The 21,715-nt window shown below is 43.1% G+C and overlaps 1 protein-coding gene across 1 annotated transcript in view; it reads right to left on the bottom strand.

Annotated features, from left to right (window-relative positions):
* trpm5 (transient receptor potential cation channel, subfamily M, member 5) overlaps window positions 1-21,715 on the bottom strand; it is a 42,249-nt gene that overhangs the window by 12,537 nt on the left and 7,997 nt on the right. Inside the window, exons 9-14 of the mRNA XM_088333349.1 lie at window positions 19,611-19,675; window positions 17,978-18,163; window positions 14,602-14,701; window positions 13,163-13,281; window positions 5,194-5,541; window positions 2,359-2,502 (exon numbers count right to left, since the gene is read on the bottom strand). Of these exons, the coding sequence (XP_088189475.1) occupies window positions 2,359-2,502; window positions 5,194-5,541; window positions 13,163-13,281; window positions 14,602-14,701; window positions 17,978-18,163; window positions 19,611-19,675 (962 nt within the window). The remainder of the gene's footprint in view (window positions 1-2,358; window positions 2,503-5,193; window positions 5,542-13,162; window positions 13,282-14,601; window positions 14,702-17,977; window positions 18,164-19,610; window positions 19,676-21,715) is intronic.

Below are 21,715 nucleotides of genomic sequence, written 5' to 3'. Positions count from 1 at the left end.
TCACTAAAATGAAAACTCTTGTAGTTTATGAACTGTGCAACTGTCGCGGAAACTCAAGCAGACTAGAAAGTTACAAAATAGTATACAAACACTGATTTAAATGATTGATTTAATGATTTAATAGTTCTTCTGCTTTTTTTTTTTTTTTTTTTTATGAAAGTGTTTACCTCTCTTGAAGTGAGAACCAAAATCACGCCTGAGGCAGAAAATAATGGTTGGGGTCTCGATTACGGAAATACCATGACTGGGCTTCTTCCCAAAGACCCAAGTGAGCCAGGACTGGGGAAAGGAGAGACACCATTAACTCCAGGAAGAGGATCTGAGCAGGTGTAGAGGACGAGCGGGTGTTCAGGGCAGTTGCACTCCATAAGCAGGGGACATGAACAAGGTGGGAGAACACATAACAGCACAAAGTGACCTGGTCAAACATTATGCAAGCAGACTTCCAACATGTATAATATACCTCCTCAGCAGCTGCCCAAAGTCCCTGGCTGATGGTTGCTAGCGCTGCCGCCATAACCAGGTTCCTAAAGCAACCACTGAGATCATCGCCGTGGCAATCAGCACGGGCAAACACCATCAAGCCACAAACAAGGCAGTCCATTTCATCAAGGAAGAAGAGAGACCCATGGCATGTGCACAAACAACAACAGGACTCCTCCACACTGCCTCTGGTTGGCAGTTGCAAGGCGACCTCGGAAAACAAGTTTCCCCCAGCACATTGCAGCAACATCTCTCCAACCAGACATGATCATCACTTCAAAACACCTGATCATGATGGACGTCACAGTCCCAAAGGAAGAGAGCATTGAGGAAGCCAATGAAAGAAAACATCCAAAATACCAGGAGCTGTTGTAGGAGTGCAGTGGCTGGAAATTTTTCTTTGAACCAATGTAGGACGTTTTGCTGGACAATCCTACTGCAAAGTTCTAGGACATTTGGGTGTGACGGTGGCACAGCCAAGAAAAAAATCCACTAAATCCACTTGCAAAGCTGCAGAGAACTCCATTAGGTGGCTATGGCTCAAAAAAGCAGATCTGTTGGCTGCTACTGGGACGCAAGTCGAGCCGTGATCAATCTTGGTTTGGCCACCTGGGCGAAAGTGTCTGATGTTGCGAGACCCTAAACACTCAATGAACTTATGATACACCCAGGAGATGTGTCCCAGTTGCACCCAGGAGATGTTTCTTTCAAGCCTGAATATGGGAACTTTGCTTTTAGATTTCATATCCATAAAATAAATCATCTGAAACTTCTATAAACATCTGCAAAAACAACCAGGTGCTCTTTTCCTTAACTGGATGAGTGTCGCATGGCTTTAGCATCATACAGCGGACATATTTGAAGATGCAAGTGAATGTTTGACATGATGCTCATTTTTCTCTTTTGCGTCACTTAGCATTATCACAGGCAACATAAAGTGATGTGGCAGGCAACATTTGGCCTTTGGTCTGTAATTTTGACACATGTGCTCTATAGCAGTATTTCTAAACTGGTGGGTCGAGATACACCAGACTAGCTTTCAGTGGATCATGGGCCTTTAATGCAAGGAAGAAGAAAAACAGTGATTCAATTACACTGCTCACAAGTAGATGGCGATGATGCCCTGCTCAACCCCTTCTGTCAATCTGTTTCGTCAATCGGAGCGTTTGAAAGGGACCAAGTCTCCTTTTATTGTGTCCGCCCCCCCCTTTAATGCACATAATAATGGGACCCAAGAGAGTTAGTGATAAGGGCAATAAAAAGTGAAAAACAGTGACAACGATTGAGTCAAAGAAGGAAACGAGTGAAAAATATGACCCTAAGCCTAACCCTGCTAGAAAGTACAGTAAATGGCCTACAAATGTTATATTTTTAGCTTTTTGCCACTATTTTATCAACAACATAATTAAATTAATGCTGTTTATGTACAAACTTAATTAATATTTGTAATTCATTTTGTATGTAGATCTTATAAATCAGTTTTAGGGGCTTACATTGATTATATGTTATGTAGGCGTATATAACACTATTGTAAGTATTTGAAGTCATTTAGGTTTTTGAAAGAAAAGTATATATATATATATATATATATATATATATATATATATATATATATATATATATATATATATATATATATATATATATATATATATATATATATATATGTCCTTTAATTGGATATATTCAAGAAGTGGAAATAATTTCCTGATTTGTGTTGCAGCTTGACATTAGGGTGGAATGGTGGGTCCTGAAATCAAACCAGTTGAGAACCAGTGATCTATAGGATTAAGACAATCTCAATGTCGGTCTCAGGTGTGTACATGCAGATGGAATGGCATTGTATTGTGACGAGAATTAAATGAGAAGATGTACCATGGCCCAAAAGTAGTTAGCCATCTGTTGCCTGTTCTGCAGAACGGCCCACAGGAAAAGATCTCTCCACGGATGTTGGCAACGCTCTTCCAATTCTGCCAGGTTTTTCTGGTTGTGGAACAGTCGACCCTTAGCGGGCTTCTCCTGAAATGTGAAAAAAATTAATTTGTGCTAAATGTAACCTGTACAACCACTCTTTTTATCACCCGCAAGCATAGATCAAGTATATATACACTTTTTTTGGTTTTTCCTTTTTGTCCTCCTTTGTTTGTAAAAGCCGCCAAAAGCATTTTATTTCTTAATGACCGATTATCTTTACCAGAAAGACATTATACTCACCCTGGCAAGAACAAGTTTGGCTAGGATCACAATCTTTCAGACATGCTTTTAGGCAGATTTAAATTTTTATTTTTTGGTATTTTTGTGGTTTTTGGAGTGAATATTTTACACGGTTAGTTTCACTGGACTTTCGTGAATGTGAACCCGCCATATTTTCTGGGAATCGTGTCATGAGTAGAAGTTCCCAGGGCTTTTGGGTGAGCTATCCCGTTATTGTCATCATGTCCTGAATCCCAAGAGTTTAAGCTTTCCAATGAATGATATTTGGCATGACGTATATCAGTGACTGGTGACATCGTAAAGACACGTTTTGTTTATCAAAAGTCCGGTGGAACGCTAAGGGGTTAAGGTACCGTTTACTGTATTATCAAAACCCTTTCAAGGGGTTAAAAAAGTGATATATCTTCTCTATTAAAGTATGTGCTGCTATCAATGCCCAACTGAGTTCAAAGAGCCAATTTGCTTCTTTTTTTTCACTAAAACAATTGCATGTTTTCAGAATGTGGGAGGACACCCACAGAGGCACAGGGAGAATATGCAACCTCCGCCAGTTGTTGGATTTGAAGCAGGGACCTCAGAACTGTTGAGCCAACACATTAACCACTTACACATTGGTATTACTGTATTTCTATCTCGAATTACTATTTGAATATACTTTTACTATTTTTTTTTGTGATTAATAAGATATATTTTATAGCTATTTAATTTGGATGCTTTCGGGAGGCCGGAAACAGATTAAATGGTTTTTAGTTTAGTATCGAGAAAATTGTAGATATGTTCCTGGAACGAATTAATCTCGTATGTAGAAGTACCATTGTACATACTGGACTGTCTCAGAAAATTAGAATATTGTGATAAAGTTCTTTATTTTCTGTAATGCAATTAAAAAAACAAAAATGTCATACATTCTGGATTCATTACACATCAACTGAACTATTTCAAGCCTTTTATTATTTTAATATTGCTGAATTTGGCTTACAGCTTAAGAAAACTCAAAAATCCTATCTCAAAATATTAGAATATCATGAAAAAGTATACAAGTAGGCTATTCAACTAATCACCTGAATCATCTCATTAACTCGAAACACCTTGCGAGGGTTTCCTGAGCCTTAAAAACACTCAGCTTGGTTCAGTAAACCAAATCACAAGTATGGGGAAGACTGCTGTCCAGAGGACCATCATTGATACCCTCCATCAGGAGGGTAAGACACAAAAAGAAATTTCTCAAAGAGCAGGCTGTTCACAGAGTGCAGTTTCAAAGCATATCCACAAAAAGTCTGTTGGAAGGGAAAAATGTGGCCGGAAACGCTGCACAACCAAGAGAGATGACCGCAGCCTTAACAAAATTGTGAATAAGAGCCGCTTCCAGAATTTGGGGGAGCTTCAAAGACAGTGGGCTGAAGCTGGAGTCCAGGTATCAAAAGCCACAGTTCACAGACGTGTCCGGGAAATGGGCTACAATAGCCGTATTCCCATGGTCAAGCCACTTCTGAACTCAAGACAACGGAAGAAGCGTCTGACTTGGGCTATGGAGAAGAAGCACTGGACAGTTGCAGAGTGGTCCATAGTCCTCTTTTCAGACGAAAGCAAGTTTTGCATTTCATTTGGAAGTCAAGGCGCCAGAGTCTGGAGAAAGGCTGGAGAGGAGCAAAATCCAAGTTGCTTGAAATCCAGTGTGAAGTTCCCACAGTCAGCAATGTTTGGGGAGCCATGTCAGCTGCTGGTGTTGGTCCACTGTGTTTCATCAAGTCCAGAGCAAATGCAACTGTGTACCAAGAGATTTTAGAGCACTACATGCTTCCATCTGCTGAAAAGCTCTATGGAGATGAGGATTTCATTTTCCAGCATGATCTGGCACCTGCCCACAGTGCCAAAACCACCAGTAACTGGTGCACTGACCATGGCATCACTGTCATTGATTGGCCTGCCAATTCCCCTGACCTTAACCCCATCGAGAATTTGTGGGGTATAGTTAAGAAGAAGATGAAAGACACCAGACCTACAAATGCAAATGAGCTGAAGGCCGCTATCGAAGCATCCTGGGCATCAATAACACCTCAGCAATGCCACAGGCTGATTGCCTCCATGCCACGCCGGATTGATGCAGTAATCCGTGCAAAAGGATTCCTAACCAAGTACTGAGTGCATCAATGGACATTTTCAAATGTTTAATTTAGTTTTGCTGTTATAAAATTATTTTTTTACTTGGTCTGAGGAAGTATTCTAATATTTTGAGATAGGATTTTTGAGTTTTTTTCAGCTGTAAGCCAAAATCAGCAATATTCAAATAATAAAAGGCTTGAAATAGTTCAGTTGATGTGTAATGAATCCAGAATGTATGACATTTTTGTTTTTATAATTGCATTACAGAAAATAAAGAACTTTATCACAATATTCTAATTTTCTGAGACAGTCCAGTATATAGTTCTGCATGCATTGTATACAAAAAAATATTCTTTGTTTTTATTCAGCAAAATTACAAAACGAATCACTCACTGTGGTAATCTTTTGGTAAAAGCCTTTGCAGGAGTCATGGAGAAAGTCTTTGAGCACTTTGGCAACCTCGTAAAGTGTGAAACAAGGTTTCCGTTCCCCTTGCTCTGACATGTTCTGCCCAGGAGGCCCGGGTGTCCTTGCAGATCTGAGCAGGCGTTGCTTCTCCTCATATTTTTTGAGAAGTAGGTTATGCAGGAGACTCTTCTCAGAAACCGACCAGTAAAGCTCCTGTAGACGCCCGTAGGTGAGGAACTCTCCCAGGTTAACGCCGTTGTCCACAAATAGACGTACAAAGTCCGGTTTGTCATTAATAAGAGCATCCATCATCACATCTTCAAGGTCACATGCCTGTAGAGACAGGGTTTGAGGTACAGCAAATTTTGGGCGGTGCAGGGTCAAATTTGGATCATTCTTTTGTAGCTTGTAGAAAACAACATGTTTACAGAAATGCTTAATGACAACACCCCATCATCATAAACACACAAACAGTAGAAACAGTGGACATCTTTCAATACTTGGGAGTAGAAGTAAGATCTTAGACCTGGGCCGGAACCCAACTCTAACCTGCCTCAAAATTGTGCCGTTTGGTCCAGCAATAAAAACATCTTCTCCCAGTTCTAGGTAACTCATGTCTCCAAACCTGCAGAAGGTGGCTAAGCCCCTGGAGGTCGGCGCCGTACAGGTGGACCGACTCACAGGGCCGCTGTCTATTCTGTCCGAAGATAATCTGCCACACGGCAAAGTGTCTTGAGAGATACGTATACAGTCTGCAAAATTCCTGGTGGGTCCGAGGCTTCGAAAGATGCGTTGCCCCTTACTGCACAGGCTATGGATTAGCATTGCCTGCCTTGGCGCGTCACTAGCGTCGATTAGCCTGATGGCTTCAATAAAAGATCCTAATCTGCAAGGCCACAGGACTGGCGGATCGCCAGGCAAGGCGAGGAACGGAGGAATGGCGAGAGTGGAAGCTCCATCCTTATTGCCAGTGTTATGTCCGATAAGTTACTTGGAAACCTGCTCTGTGCACTGCTCCCTGTCATGATTACCCAAGTGGAGTCACCTGGGGTAATCATGTGGCGCGCTGGAATGTGCTTCCTGATTGGTCACTGCTCCCCTTTTAAACGCGCTACGCGGAGAACTCCTTGTCGGAGGATTCACATCTGTACCCCGTATGACGCTCCCGATTACCTGTGCCTTGTTTACCTGATTCTGCCTGCCTGCCTCCGATCCGACCTGCTTCGGTCCCAAGCTACGATCTCCTCTTCAGTCCCGGTAAACTCGACCTGCTTCCGTCCACGCTACGATCGTCTCTTCAGTCCCGGTAAACTCGACCTGCTTCCGTCCCAAGCTACGATCATCTCTTCAGTCCCGGTAAACTCGACCTGCTTCCGTCCCAAGCTACGATCATCTCTTCAGTCCCGGTAAACTCAACCTGCTTCCGTCCCACGCTACGATTGGCTACGTCGTCCGAAGTTTCCCGCTAACCCTTGTGCTTCCCCAAATAAAAGACTTGTAACGAACGCTCTGGGGTCCCCTGCTCTGTTCTGGTAATCCTCGTGACAGCTCCCTGTTGTTTGTTTACAGTAGCCATGATTATCAACGCTTTTAGTTTGCACACACTAGTAGTTAAACCGTGTGGCTATGTTTACATGCCAAATCAGTCATTTCTGTGGTTCTCTTTCTGTGTCCCACTGTGCCTGTGCAATAATCAGCGTGCACTCGGTGGCCAAAGTCACATTTTTTTCCCTGCTCCGTCCTCTCGCTTGTCCTCACAAATAAAATATGCAAATTTGTTTTTTTTCCCGGCTCTGTCCCTCAAATCAAGTCCATTTTTTGGGGGCGGGCAGTTCGAGGTAGAATTTTTAGGCACGATTTTATCTCTACTTGGAAGTAACACTGAACGACTAATTCTCCTTTGATCAGCACACCTTACTTACTTACTTACTTACTTATTGCTCCAGCGAAGGTCGGGGGGTCCCGTCCCTGTGCGTTGAGCCGACCAGATGAACCAGGTTTTTCCAATGCTGGCGGTCTTGTGCCAGCTGTTCTGCATCCTCTACGGCAACTCCGTGTTGTTGGAGGTCGCCCGCAACGACGTCGAGCCATCGAGTGCGGGGTTTCCCTCGTGGTCGTCTCCAGCCTGCGGCCTTTGGGTCAAACTGGAGAATGGCTCGTGTCGGATGGTCTGGTGGTAGACGAAGGACATGGCCAAACCAGCGGGTGCGGCGTTGTGCGACCAAGGAAGATGCTTGGGGCTGGCACGTGCGGGCTCTGAGCTCTTTATTGGAGACTCGCTGGGGCCACCTGATGTTCTCGATGGTTCTGAGAGCCCTGCTATCAAAACCATCGATTCTTGTGGCCAGAGTGTCGTTCAGGGGCCATGTTTCTGAGCCATAAAGCAGGATAGGGAGTACGGCGAGGTTGTAAATGCGGAGCTTCGTCTTGCGTGCGATGGTCTGGTGCCGCCAGAGTGGTTTCCAGAGAGACTGCAGAGCAGATGCTGCCAGGGCTCTTCTGCGGAGAATCTCTGGTTTTAGGTCCCCATTGTCTGTCACCATGGACCCCAGATATACAAAGCTCTTGACAGGCTCTACGATGTCGCTACCAATTTGGATGGGAGGTGGATCTGGTCCATCACCGACATACATGAACTTGGTTTTCGTCCAACTCACTTGCAGGCCAAGCCGCGCTGCCTCTTCGCTGTAAATGCCCAGAGCGTCTCTCAGCTGGCTGTAGGAAGTGCTGAGAATGATGGTGTCGTCAGCATACTCCAGGTCAGTCAGGTGGTAGTTGCCGAAAGACACTCCGGGGATGCGCTCACTAACCCTGAACATCAGATGGTCGATGATGCAATTAAAAAGGTCGGGAGCAGCCACACAGCCTTGGCGAACGCCGCTGGAGATAGCAAACCAGTCGGAGTCAATGCCGTTGAAACGGACACAGCTCTCTGTGTTGCTGTAGAGCAGCTTGAACAGGGCTATGATCTTGGGTGGTGCTCTGAGAGCTTGGAGGATGTTCCACAGTGAAGAGTGGCAGACGGTGTCAAAGGCGGCCTTCAGATCAATGAATCCGATATATAGATGGCGATCTTTACGGAATTCACGGGTCTTTTCTATCAGCAAACGGACGGCAGAGATGTGGTCCGTTGTGGAGCGGTTGGGCATAAAGCCAGCCTGCTGGGGACGGCGGCAGCTTCTGATTGCTGGAAGGGCACGGCTGAGCAAGATCCTGGTAAAGACCTTGCCCGGGATGGAGAGTAAGGTTATGCCTCTGTGGTTTCCACAGACAAGCCTGTCGCCCTTGCATTTCCAGAAGGGCAAGATGACTCCTCTGGTCCAGTCGGTGGGCAGCTGCTCCGATTCCCACACCTGGTTGAATAGGCGGGTTAGCCACTCCACCATGCCATCACCGCCGGCCTTGAGCATCTCGCCGGTAATGGCACAGATGCCGGGGGCTTTCTTGGTGTTCAGCTTCTTCAGAGCAGCTCTCACTTCCTCGGGTGTTACGGGGTCTGTGCAGCAGGTGTCGTTAGGAGGTGCTGTGCTCGCAGCCCGTAGGAGGGTGGGATCAGCCGGGATGGTGCTGTGCTGCAAGAGGAGGCTAAAGTGCTCCTTCCAGCGCTCGAGGCAGTTGGCTTCTGTCATGATGAGGTTGCCGTCTGAGTCCTTTACCAGGGCTGTCTTTATGTGTGGGCCGCTACGGGCTTGGCGTAGTAGACTGAATACGCGGCTCATGTTGTTGTTGTTGGCCGCGGACTCAAGCTGTTGGGCTTCTGCCTGCCAAAACCTCTCCCTATCTTCAGCAATGGCCACATTGCGCAGGCGATTCAGTCTCCGATACTCTGTGAGGTCGCCTCGGAGTCGGGCCTCACGCCGCTGGTCTATGATGTTTAGTGTCCTCTCTGATATCCAGGGCTTTCTCGGGGAGGATCGCGGGCGTCCGAGGACATTGTGAGCAGACTGGAGGACACTTTCCTTGAAGGCCGCCCAGTCTGTCAGCTTGTCAGGAGCCAGGGTATCAAGAGAGCGGCGGATGGAGCAACTGAAGTCTCTGGCGATGTTGGGGTCGCTGAGTCGGGAGGAGTCGGGGCGAGGCAGAGTCTTGTGCTGGTTGGCTCGGAGCTTTAGCTTGAGCTGGGCCACCAGCAGACGATGGTCTGTGTTGCCAAGCTGTGCTCCTCTGAACACCCGGCAGTTGGTTACAAACGACTTCCAGCGTCGTGATATCAGGATGTGGTCCAATCCCTTCCTGGTTCTGCCATCTGGGCTGTACCACGTCCAGTGATGGATGCATTTCCGGGGAAACCAGGTGTCAGCAACACAAAGGTTGTTTTGGTGGCAGAGGAGGAGGAGGCGGTTGCCATTGTCGTTTGTTGTGCTGTCAACGAAGGTGGTGCCGACAGGTGAGCCGGGGGACCGATCAATGCTGGATAGAGTGGCGTTGGCATCAGTGAGGATGATGGTGACGTCGTGTGGTGGGGCTTGGTTGACAGCCTGGTGGAGTTGGTCAAAGAACGCGTCCTTCGCATCCTCATCAGCGACATCGGTGGGGGCGTAGGCGACGATCACTGTCATCTTGCCGTGATGGTGGAGGAATCGAGCAGACAGTAGTCTGTCACTTATTGGTGTCCAGCTGATGAGGGACCTCCGGAGGGCTTTTGGAATGGCAAGAGCCACACCGTAAAGGCCGGTCCGACTCTCGGGGCCACTCCAGATGTAGCAATGGTTGCCAGCTGTTGTTTCACCATTGCCTTGCCATCGTACTTCACAGAGCCCTGCCATGGTGATGTTATAGCGACAGAGCTCTCGGGACAGCAGGGTGGCAGCTCCGGGGCGAAGGAGTGTCTGGACATTCCAGGTGGCGACACGGGTCTTATGACGAAGATCGATCCGTACTCGTTGGTCGGGGGCAGGCTGGGGTCCGTTACCGTGTTGGTCAGTCCGGCTTCTTTCTCTGGTCAGTTTCGTAACAAAGTGTGTTTCTCCTGGGTGAGTTGTTAGCCCTCCGCAGGATAGTCGGTTGGTGGGGCTGCCACCTCACAGCGTACCGACACGCTGGGGTCTTTGTTTGTCTGGAACCTACCCCGGAGACCGGCCCGCCATGGGTGACCCTACCAGGAGCAAGCTCCCGACGGTATCGCTCTCCAGGGTCACTGGAACACGCAAGCCCCCTCGCCGCATCAAGGCCAGACCCATCCGAGGGGGGATCAGCACACCACAGAGATTAAAAAAAGGAGTCAATATAGAAAGTAAACTCAAAGGAATATATGTAGTATATAACTTCCAGTTATTACTGCACCAAAGCATTGTTCAACCCATCCTCCTGTACTGTTCCACATGTTTGTTTTTTTATCATTTTCTCTGTTACGAACCAGACTAAACTAGCACGTATCACATACCCACATCCGACCTCTTAGACTTAAAAAACAAGTCCATCATCCGAATGGCAAACACAATTATCCAGGATATTACTCACCCACTACACCAATACGTCATCACGCTCGCTGACGGTAGCAGATACAGAACAATAATATTCAGTAGGGCCCGCATTGAGAAAAGCTGGTCCTCTCTGCAAATATCATTCCAACAACAACAGGACCCGCTGACCCATCCAATCAGTCTGCCATTTTTGTCCCATTGTCATCTATATTTGTCATTCTGCTGGTCTTTTATGAAATGTAATGTCTGTTGTTTTCCCACAGTACAGTTGGTGTTAGTGAAATTCCATAAGGTATATCGATATATTTAATATGATTCCTTAGAGGGCCACTTTGTAATATTAGACCACTGAATGTTGCTGTATTGTGTAGTAGGGAAGTGCAACAAAGGACAAGGAAGATTACAATCGCCGGAGACTCAAAGGGACCAAATTGCACTATTTTTCTTTTTTTTTTTTCCTCCATCCTTTCACGAGGTTTAAGGTGTTTTTGGGGTACAATTTGCAGCAAAATGGTGGACAATTATGTCAGCTCCCTCTAGTTTAGCCTAATGTCATGTAGATTAATACAAATGTTTTTGAACTACGCATATTCCAAAAATCGCACGTTTATTTGATAGTTCCTGTATTCGTTATACAAACATATACATAATGCAAAATGTCCCTTTAAGGCAGGGGTGTCAAAGTCATTTTAACTCAGGGGCCACACCATAGAAGAAACATTCTGTCGGGGGCCGGACTAGTGGATGAAAGAGAAAGGAGAAAGAAATAAGAGAAAGAGAGAGGGAAAAGGAGAGAGGGCAGGACAAATAAAAAAAAGAGAGAGAGAGAGAGGGAGAGGGTGTGAGAAACAAAAGAAAAAGTCGTGAGAGAGGGGGAAAAGAAAGGGAGAGGAACAAAGAAATCCAAAGAGAAATAGAAAGACAGAAGGAGAGAAAAGAGAAAAGAAAGCGCAAAGGGTAGGAAGAGAGAAAGAGAAACGAGAGAAAAGGAAAAAAGGAAGTTAGAGCAAATAAAGTTAAAAAAGATACAGAGAGAGAAAGTCAAAGAGCAACAAAGGAAGAGAAAAAGAGACACGGAGTGAAAGAGACAGAGTGGGAGAAAAGGGGGTAAAGAAAGAGAGAGTGAGAGAAAGAGAAATAAATACAAGTACAGTGTTTTTGTTCGAGGCACCTGGATTTGGCAACATCAAGTGGACATATTTCAACCTGCATCTTGTTTTTCTCTTGCGCTTCTCTGAGTGTTGTCTCGCGGGCCGGATTCAATCCCTTAGCGGGCCTGATCTGGCCCGCGGGCCGCCTGTTTGACACCTGTGCTTTAAGGAATGTTCTTCACACCTCATGAACTTAAGAGCAGCGGGGGCCGGGGTTGGCCAAAATCCCCTCCCCACCCGAGTCCACACAAATAAAACAGAAACTTTCACTTCCATTTCAGACTGGAACTGTAAACCATGGTATAAATCCACGGCCCGGCGTTGCTGCACAATACACGTCACCGTACCACTAGAAGTCAAAGTGGCCAATCCTAAATGGAACTAGTGTAATGTGCCAGGATTCCACAAGGAGAGATCCACCCTGAGTACTACAGCTAGTTACATTTTTAGGAGTTGGTGCATTTTTAATGCTGTAGTGAGGGTAAGGGTGTGTGCATAATTGTATTCCTTTTTAAAATCCCCTTTCAGGATTTTTACCACTCATTGTGAGAAGCAGTAGTCTTCATGCAAATATTTCGATGGTCCGAGTGTGGGGCATCGCTTCAAGTTAAGAGTGGGCAGATCGATCCAAATATCAATATTATTGATCCTGATACTGCATTGGATCAGCACTATTACGTTAAAATCTATACCGTCTTTCCATTTTATGTCGTTATATTGATGTTGTTAGTATGTCGTAAGATTATACAGCTATTATAACTTTAAGATGTGATCCAATTGTGGTAGTGCTACTGATTTTGTATTCAAAATATTGTGCAATGAAGGGTACAGTATTTTCCAGACTATAGGGCGCACCTAATTATAAGATGCACCTTCAAAAAAAAAAACCTTTTGAAAGATTTGGCTCATATATAATGAGATAAAACAAAAGATAATAGAAACGTTTTTCATAGAATTTAGATTTTAAGGGATCTGGTTTTACAACTAAAATGAATTGATTAATTCATAAATTGCTACCGTATGTGGAAGCATTTCTTTTTAGTTTTTTAGTCTGTTTGTATCATAATTAAAAAGGATCTCAAGATTAGAGGGTTCAATTATTCAATGATCATGACATTTCCAAGCAAAAAGAATCCGTATTAGATCGCATCGATTGATACAACAAGGCATTACCTTGGATAAGATCAATGCTAAAATTGCCAGCACCCCGACTTCAAATAAGACATTAGTTAAGAAAATAAACCCAGCTATCATGCGTCATTTGCCAAAAAGAATAATCCGTTGACATCTTTCAGGTTGATACTGCAGTCTTAAAATGGCATTTGTGCAGTGAGCTAGTAGAGGTAATTTTCTATGCATACATTGGGTTATGTCTCTTACCTTCCACTCCACATCTCCATTGAAGATTTCACTCTTGGCAATATCTACTCGGTTCCAGGCCACAGCGAGCTTCAGTTCATCAAGAAAGTCTTGGGCTTCCTGACTTTGACTCTTACAAGCTTGCAGACATGCAAATACACACTTGTGAATGGCTATTATTCTAAAAAGTGTTTGATGTTAAAGGGACACTGAGTAATAATTGACCACCGGTTGTCACTGTTTAGTAGAGTAACGGAAAACGAGTGCTACAAAACACAATGAAGAATACAAACTACGGAGACTCAAAGTGACTAAAGAGGAGAAGGGGTTCTGGTGAGATAGTGGGAAGGAAGATGCAGCCATCATTCATTTAGCCCAAATTAAAGACATTTGAGCAAATTTTCATGAAGTCTCGGGATTCGTGGAAGAATTGTTGACAAGACGGGCTATCGCTACGTCTGCCTCACGCATTTCATACAGATTGTCAATAGCCAGTAAGAGCAGACGTCATTAGATCAGTTTTTCAATAAATGTGAGGCACAAAGGTAAATTAATAATTTTTGATTTCCTTTATACTTCGTTTTTTTTTTAAAATATGTGCCCCTCTTTTTATGTTCATTGTGCGGTAATCAAATTTTAACATGTATTTGTTTCATGTGCTTATGCTCTCTTTATTTATTCATTTGGTTATTTATTTTTAGTTTGAAAAATATCATACTTTATTTTCGCGGGGCTTTGAATAGATTAGCGCATTTACACTCAAAATGTGTCTCTATTTACAAAGTTTTCAGGTTACAAAGCTACTGCAGTCCGATTTAGTTAGTAAGTAGAGGTACCACTGTATTTTGCCATTCATTTTTTTATCTACTCGATCGTTGTCACTGTTTTCCAATTGTCCTTGCCCTTATCGCTGATGTTTTCGGGACTCCTTGTTATGGGAAGAAAAAGGAAATTTTAAAAAAATTAATAAAACACGATAAAATGAGATGTGATCCCTCTGAAACACTATAGGTTCGGCGCTGATTGATTGAACAGAAGAAAATTAAAGAGATTGAGAAGTGCCTTATCACCCTCTACTGTTAAAGAGTGTAATTGACCCTTCAGTTTTTCTTCTTCCTAGCATTATTTATAGGAGGTATGCAATTGGTCAAATAATAAGAGGCCCCCAAACTAATTTTGCTTAGGGTCCCATGAAGGTTGGGCCTGCTGGTCCGCGACCCACTTTTGGGTCCTGACCCACCAGTTGAGAAACACTGCTTTAGGTGAGCGTTATGTTACGCAACATAAATACACATTTTTTGACCAACAATTTCTTTAAAAAAAGCATCCTTATATGATTGTTCCTATATTTGGATTATTTTTTAATATCAACATTGTAATTACAAAGGAATTCTTTTTTTTTTTTTATCACTAGGGAGGTGCTGAGTAATACACAATGTCCATTGAAAAAATATCTATACCTTTGACGAGAGCTTTGAGGATGACTGTGTCCAGCTCCGAGCTTTCCTGTTCAGGGTCGTGGACAGTGAGCAAATGTCCATGAACCAGTATTTTCTGGATCTGAATGGTGGGTGACAAGAACTTGGATCAGATGGATACTACTGTCCCTCCACCAATTTCCTAAAAGTGCCGCTTCTATATGTAGACAGCGCAGTCGTTCTCTCTGTCCCCCAGCGCCCTATAACCCTCTTTCTGAATTAATACCTGTTTGTGTGGCCGACAGGCACATTTCTAAAACTGCGCGTAGGAAAGATGGCGTATGGAGAAAGCACAGGAAGTACATGCGTACAAAAACTTCCAGATGTATAAAACAACCCGCGGAGAGGTCTGATACCTGTTTCTCTTTATAAATCACAATCAACTCTAAAATTGGCACACGTGAGGGAACTGCCCCTTTATGCCTATAAAAGGCCGGGGGACTCATCTCATCTCATTAGCCGTACCGCTTATCCTCATTAGGGTCGCGGGGGGGCTGGAGCCCATCCCAGCCATCTTCGGGCAGTGGGCAAGGGACACCCTGAACTGGTTGCCAGCCAATCGCGGGGCACACGGGGACAGACAACTCATTTGCTCATTCACACCTAGGGACAATTTGGACCGGCCAATTCACCTGAAATGCATGTTTTTTGGAATGTGGGAGGAAACCAGAGTGCCCGGAGGAAACCCACGCAAGCACGGGGAGAACATACAAACTCCGCACAGAAAGTCTGGAGCTGGATTTGAACCCACGACAGGTTCCCATGACATGAACTGTGCCGCACAAGCGCTAACCACTGCGCCGCCGTGCTGCCCGGCCGGGGGACTGCCCTAGATAAATATTCAAAAGTGAAAAAAACGCAAAGATGGCTAAGGTGGACGAAAGAACCAAAAAGTGTCATTTTACACAATGCTTAGTGGAAGTTCTTGTGGGTTTCTTTTTAATAAATACTAACGTAAATTTCAGACTATAAGCCGCAACTTTTTTTCCCAGATGTGGCCATTTATCCATTGTTTCTAACAGCCTTCAGGGGTGCTTGAGGAGTAAAGGTAAGAGTGAGACAGGTGGAATATATGTGTCGAGGAATACGCAAGTTGAATGTAACTTAGCACTTTGTGCATAAATAAAACTAGTATTAACAAAGCCTCATGATGGAAAAAGTGTCAATCGAAAGGGAAGGGCCGACTGCCATATTGGTAATCATTTTATGAGTCTGTTTATTTGTAAACAGAAATAATGTGGCGAAACAAACAGATTACAAGAGGCAACGTCCAACGAAGCAGAAATGTTTAACGCGGATTCCTGTTTCCCTGCCAGCATTATCGTGTGTTTTGGACTCAATACTTTACACGATTATATTCTATGGTTTGTCTCTGATATAACAAAGACATTTTCGTGGACCTTAAAAGAAGTTGAAGACTGCCAGAGGACGTAATGGTGAGTTACGCCGGCTTTATAGTTTTCGGGTATCTTTTTTCCGACTGATGGTGATGTTTCTCTGATATGTATATTTTGAAATGATCATCATATCTTGAATTAAACATTCCATCAATTTGTGGCATGACGTAAAATCTCATGTTTGAATGTGGGCACATGCGGCTTATAGTCATGTGCGGCTTATGTATGTACAAAATGTTTTTTTCCTTTTAAAAATTTACTGGGCGTGGCTTATATCAGGTGCGCCTTATCGTCCGATTGTTACGGTACATTTAAACATTGCTCACGAATGGCGTACGCCTTGTTTTATGCGCACATAATCTTAAAAATAGACTGCTGCTGCATTCTGCCTGCCTGGCAGAATGGAGGGGGAATCTACTTAGGCACCATTTATCGAAAGGTAAGGGGAAAGGCACGGTTTTTGTCATTTGTGTGTAAGAGTGGTCCTTCGCTGGGGAAAATTTACATAATCACATGAAAAAAAATCACCCTACAGAGATAAATGAGCTGCAACCAAAAATGTAAACATGTTACTGTTCCTGAACAAAAAACCTTTAGATCTGTTATCATCATGGCAACAGAGCCAAATATTTTGTCCGTTACATGCAGAATTTTTTTGTTTGACTCATTTGACTTTTACTTTGTAATAGTGGTTGTAATAGAAGTGTTTTATTGTTTTATGCTGTTAAAGCCTTTTAGATTGTATTGTTTACACAATTTGCACCATCTGACTTGATTTGCAAAATATTGTGCAGTGGAACGTATAGTAGACACGTTGACAGATTTGCATTCTTGTCGTATTGCTTTTTTTTTTTTTTATTTGACACTCTTGGCTTTTGTTCTGAAACAGTTGTAATATAAATATTTTTATATTGATAAAGATTAAATCGGAGATATTTAATAAAAGATGAAAAAATGTTTTAGTGCCTAAACTTTTTGTGCTGTATTTACCATATATATATAAACTATATCAAAAGGAAAGGGTTAGATTATTTAATGATCTAGAAATTTACAAGCAAGCCTAAAGTATCAGCTTAGTATCGATCGATACTACCATGGATTTACTTGGATTGGATCGATACTATGATTCCAAGTATCGCATCCCCCTTTCGTTATCCCCCCTAAAGAGTGTTTTATTTTTCTCCCGTCAGTCATGATTGGACCATAGAGTAAAAATACAGATAACAAGAATTCCCTTTTAGTCGCTCTCTTTCCCATTTGTTTTATTGTTCGAGGCTCTCGACCGGGGGTATCAAATATGCAGCCCACGGCCCGGATCAGGCCCACCAAGGGATTGAATCTGGCCCACGAAACAACCCCGAGAGACGCGCAAGAAAAAAAACGAGCTGCAGTTTTAAATATGTCCACTTGATGTTGCCAAACCCAGGCACCACGCACAGATATTCTAGCTGTATTTCTTTATCGCTCTCTCTTTCTCACTCTCAGACACTCTTTTTTTATCTCTCACACTTTATTCACTTTTTCTCTTTATCTTTTTTCTCTGTCTCTTTCCAACTCTTCATTTTATCTCTTTCTTTTACTCTATTTGTCTCCCTGCCTCTCTTTCTCTCTTTTTTATTCTTCATCTCCCTCTCTCTTTATCATTCTCTTCTCTCGCACTTTTTTTTTCCGATTTATTTATCTCTCTCTCTCGTCTCGTTCTCTTTTCTCTTTTTCTCTCTCCTTGTTCTCTTTCTATGCCACTTCTTTCTCTCCCTCACTCTTTAATTCTTCTCTCTCTCTTTTTACTGTCTTTTTTTCTCCCTTTCTCTCTCTCCCTCCCTCTTCCTCTCTAATATACTAGTCCGGCCCCTGTAAAATTTGTTTCTAGCATTTGGCCTGCGAGCTACAACGAGTTTGACACCCTGCTCTTGACATTCATAACTGCGTGCCCGCCTCTGCGCTCAAGGCATCGGCCTCACCAGCTTGACCCAGTTTCTTATGTCCACGCTGTGGTAAGCGTTGGGAAAGGTGTCCAGCAGCAGCTCGTGAACGCCATCCGTATCCCAGCAGCCCCTGTTCAACAGGGTGACCAAGATGTCAGCCACTCCTCCCGAACCTGCCAAGATAAGCCACGGTGTCGAATTGCCGATGCCTTTCCACATACGCTGTAGAAAAGGGCAAATTGTTAATGCACATTAAGTAAGAGTGGGCGGATTCATCTAAATATTGACATTAACGATACTGAGTGAGTACTTGAATCGGATCGATTCCATTATCCTGGAATGGATACTGTATTACCGTTTTAACTAGCACAACAATAATGCTGCTTGTGAATTAGAAGATTATTCATACATTTTGACACTAGAAGTCCCAGGTATTTTTTTACCCCTCCACAATAGCCAGCGGACAGCCAAAAGGCTGTGTTATTTAAAACTAACAGCTTAACAGCCCATCTGGTCACCATTGTTCTGTTAATGCGGTGGGTGTGGTGTTGATAGATGCATAAAGAGTCACTTGGCAAAAATACAAAAAACTACTACAAATTCACTACAAAATTACTATAAAACTAAATATCACTTTATGTGCTTCAGAACAAGGACTTCATTTATTATTTGGTTTTTATTCTGATAAGAAACAATACTACAGAAATACTACAAAAACCCAACTACAATGATAGTAATTGTTGAAGAAATACTACAAAGACACAAGTATGTAAATACCTTAAAATACTTTAATATAAATATTACAAAAATACAACTTCAGTAGCAGTAAATAGTTTGAGGAAATCCTACAACGATACTAATATAGAAATACTTCTACAGAAATACTACAAAAAGTATCATTACAGTAATACTATAATACAGAAATACTGCTACATAAATTACAACAGAAATACTGCAAAGTATAATAACAGCAATACTACAAAAATACCACAGATCGACTACAAAAAATATCCTGTAGAAATACTACAAAAACACTACACATCAAAAATAGATCAATACTATAAATATACCACAGAAATACTAGAAAAAACTGTAGGAATACTATAAAATATTACACAATATAAGTACAATAATGCTATAAATATACTTTGGTAAATGGTCTGCATTTATATAGCGCCTTTCAAGTCAATGACATCCCAAAGCGCTTTACAATGTGCTTCACACTCATTCACACACACACTCACACACCAATTGCGGCCATGCAGCCAAATTCTACAAAAATCTGACTGCAGAAATGCTACAAAAATACCACCAAATACAACTAGAGTAATACACCAAAAATATGGGATGGTTACGCCCCCACCAGTTATTCTTTTCTTCACATTAGCTTGCGAAGCTCCATTACTGAGTTGTTCACAACAGTTTGCCTCATTTGCAGATCAATGGTGAAACTAATCCAGTTGGCTGTCCTTTGGGCATTCTTTGTAGTAGCAAGTATTTTCACACATAAAATATTATTTTATTTTGGTTGTGTTTTATGATTTAAATAACGTCAACTTTTTATGTATTGAATATAAAATGTATTGATCACAGGTATATAATTATCGAGTTCTACAAATTTTGCACGTGGACGTGTGTAAAATTAATACAAATAAGAAATTAGACCAACCTTTAAGATACAAGGTTCACCATGGACCAATAGACACAAAACAGGGATCTCAAAACTCCCAGCACCTTTAAAACAAAGTAGGGAATTTTACCGACCACCTCACAATACCTGTTCTGAGTCTGCAGTGTTTTTACCAGTGGCGGCCCATGCAGTTTACACCTAGGCCTTCAGCTACAGTCTTAGTAAATGATGTGTCGTTTGTGAATGAACCAGTTCTATGAGTAAGCTCTTAGAAGTGAAATTTCCTACTTTAGGGTTCTGCAACCCCGTCTTACCTTAAAGATGAGGAGGTTTTGGGTCAGGACCATATTGGCGGCTGTTGAGAAACGTCCAGTTTCAATGATTTGTCCCTTAGTCAGTAGGGCCAAACTACTTGCCTGGTTGATCCGTTTCCAGCTTTACTGATGGAAGATCTGTTTGGGATCTTAGGACCTTCAGTTTTAAATATTATTAACATATCGCTATCCTCTGGTACTGTTCCGGTAGCCTTCAAGTCTGCTGACATTAAACCCACGCTTAAGCGACCTAACCTTGACCCGGAAAGCCTAGGTAATTACAGGCCAGTGTCAAATCTGCCATTTTTTTTGCAAAATTACTTGAAAAGGTCATTGCACAGCAGCTGAATGACTTTATGTCGGAAAATAATCTCTTTGAAACTGTCCAGTCAGCATTTAGAAAAAATATCTCTACTGAGACAGCCGTGGCAGAAGCAAATTAAATGAATGATCTGCATTTATATAGCGCTTTTCAAGTCAAGACTTCCCAAAGCGCTTTACAGTGTGCTTCACCTTTCCCAATAGTGGCCGTGCAGCCATGTAAGGCACTAATCTGCTTATTGGGGGCATTATGGGTTTAGTGTCTTACTCAAGGACACTTCGACATGTTACTTGGAGTAACCAATTATCTCCTCTAAGGGGCCAGTCACACAGCCGTTTGCGGCTGAATCACGGCTAAAATTTTGTGGGTTTTTTTGCCAGTGGTTGCCCGCGATTTAAAATGCGCAAAATTGGCCAACCCGCTGTTCATCGGTGGTATGCCCGCAAAACAGACGCCTGCGACTGTTCCGCTTCCTCATCGCGTCATTTCCGCGTCATTTTCTCGTGTGGACCACGGGTATAAAAGCTCCTGAGCCAGTGTTGTGCCCAAATCCGACTCCTACGCAAAATCACCCCCCCCCCCCCTCGCATGAACGCGCATTCTGCTGCGATCGCTTTTGTTTGAAGCGTGCATTGACGTTGGTGACTTTTTCATCCGCGTTAACAAACGCATTTTGTAGAATACGATCGCACTTTATTGTTTAAATAAACGCGTTATATAGACTAGGATCTCCCAATTGTTATAATAAGCTCGCTTTATTGTTTTAATAAGCGTTTTATATAGAATACGATCGCTTTTGTTGGAAGCGCAGCAGAATGCGCGTTCACGCGAGGGGGGGAGGATTTTATATACGGTGTGCATTACCGTTCGATTATGTTCACAACAAAAACAAAGACGGAATGGTTTAAGTTGTATTACATTCCCAACAAATGCAAGACGAAGTGGTTTTGGTTATATGTTCGCCATTACATTCCCTAAAAGTGATATAAAAGTGAGATAAAACGAGGTAAAAGTGGTTGTAGTAGCGAGGGGATGCAAATCTCGGCAGGGATGCATTTCTCGGCATAACACCGGGCTGTAGAAATCATAACCGCTCAAGACACAGTCCCGTGAAGATCAAGATTTCAAGCTATGGCACCGAAGAAGCCAATATGTTATTATTGTAATAGTTTTTCATTTTTATTTTATTATCTTGTTATGAAATGAAAAGAAATGTCAAGAAATAAAAATGGATTAAGACGAGGTCACTACGGTGACGGGGATCCATGTTCACCCCTTGACGTCTCGAGCACAACTGACGTGTGCTCGGCAAATCGCGCTGTATATACGCGGAGAAAGGCGTTTGACCTTCACACGCGTAACACGCTAATTTCACGTAATAACACCGCGATACAGGCGCAGAACATGCTATTACCATGCTCCATCCACGATTACCCGCTGAAATTTCCCGTCCTACCCAAGTGTAACCACGCCCTGGCCGCGGCCAGAGCACGTCGTTCCGCGTAATT

This window comes from Urocampus carinirostris, chromosome 4, assembly GCF_059441175.1.
Source record: "Urocampus carinirostris isolate Australia breed hairy pipefish chromosome 4, RoL_Ucar_1.0, whole genome shotgun sequence".
NCBI lineage: Eukaryota > Metazoa > Chordata > Actinopteri > Syngnathiformes > Syngnathidae > Urocampus > Urocampus carinirostris.
The sequence above is the reverse complement of the archived record's forward strand: the minus strand, read 5'-3'. Positions and strand labels throughout refer to the sequence as shown.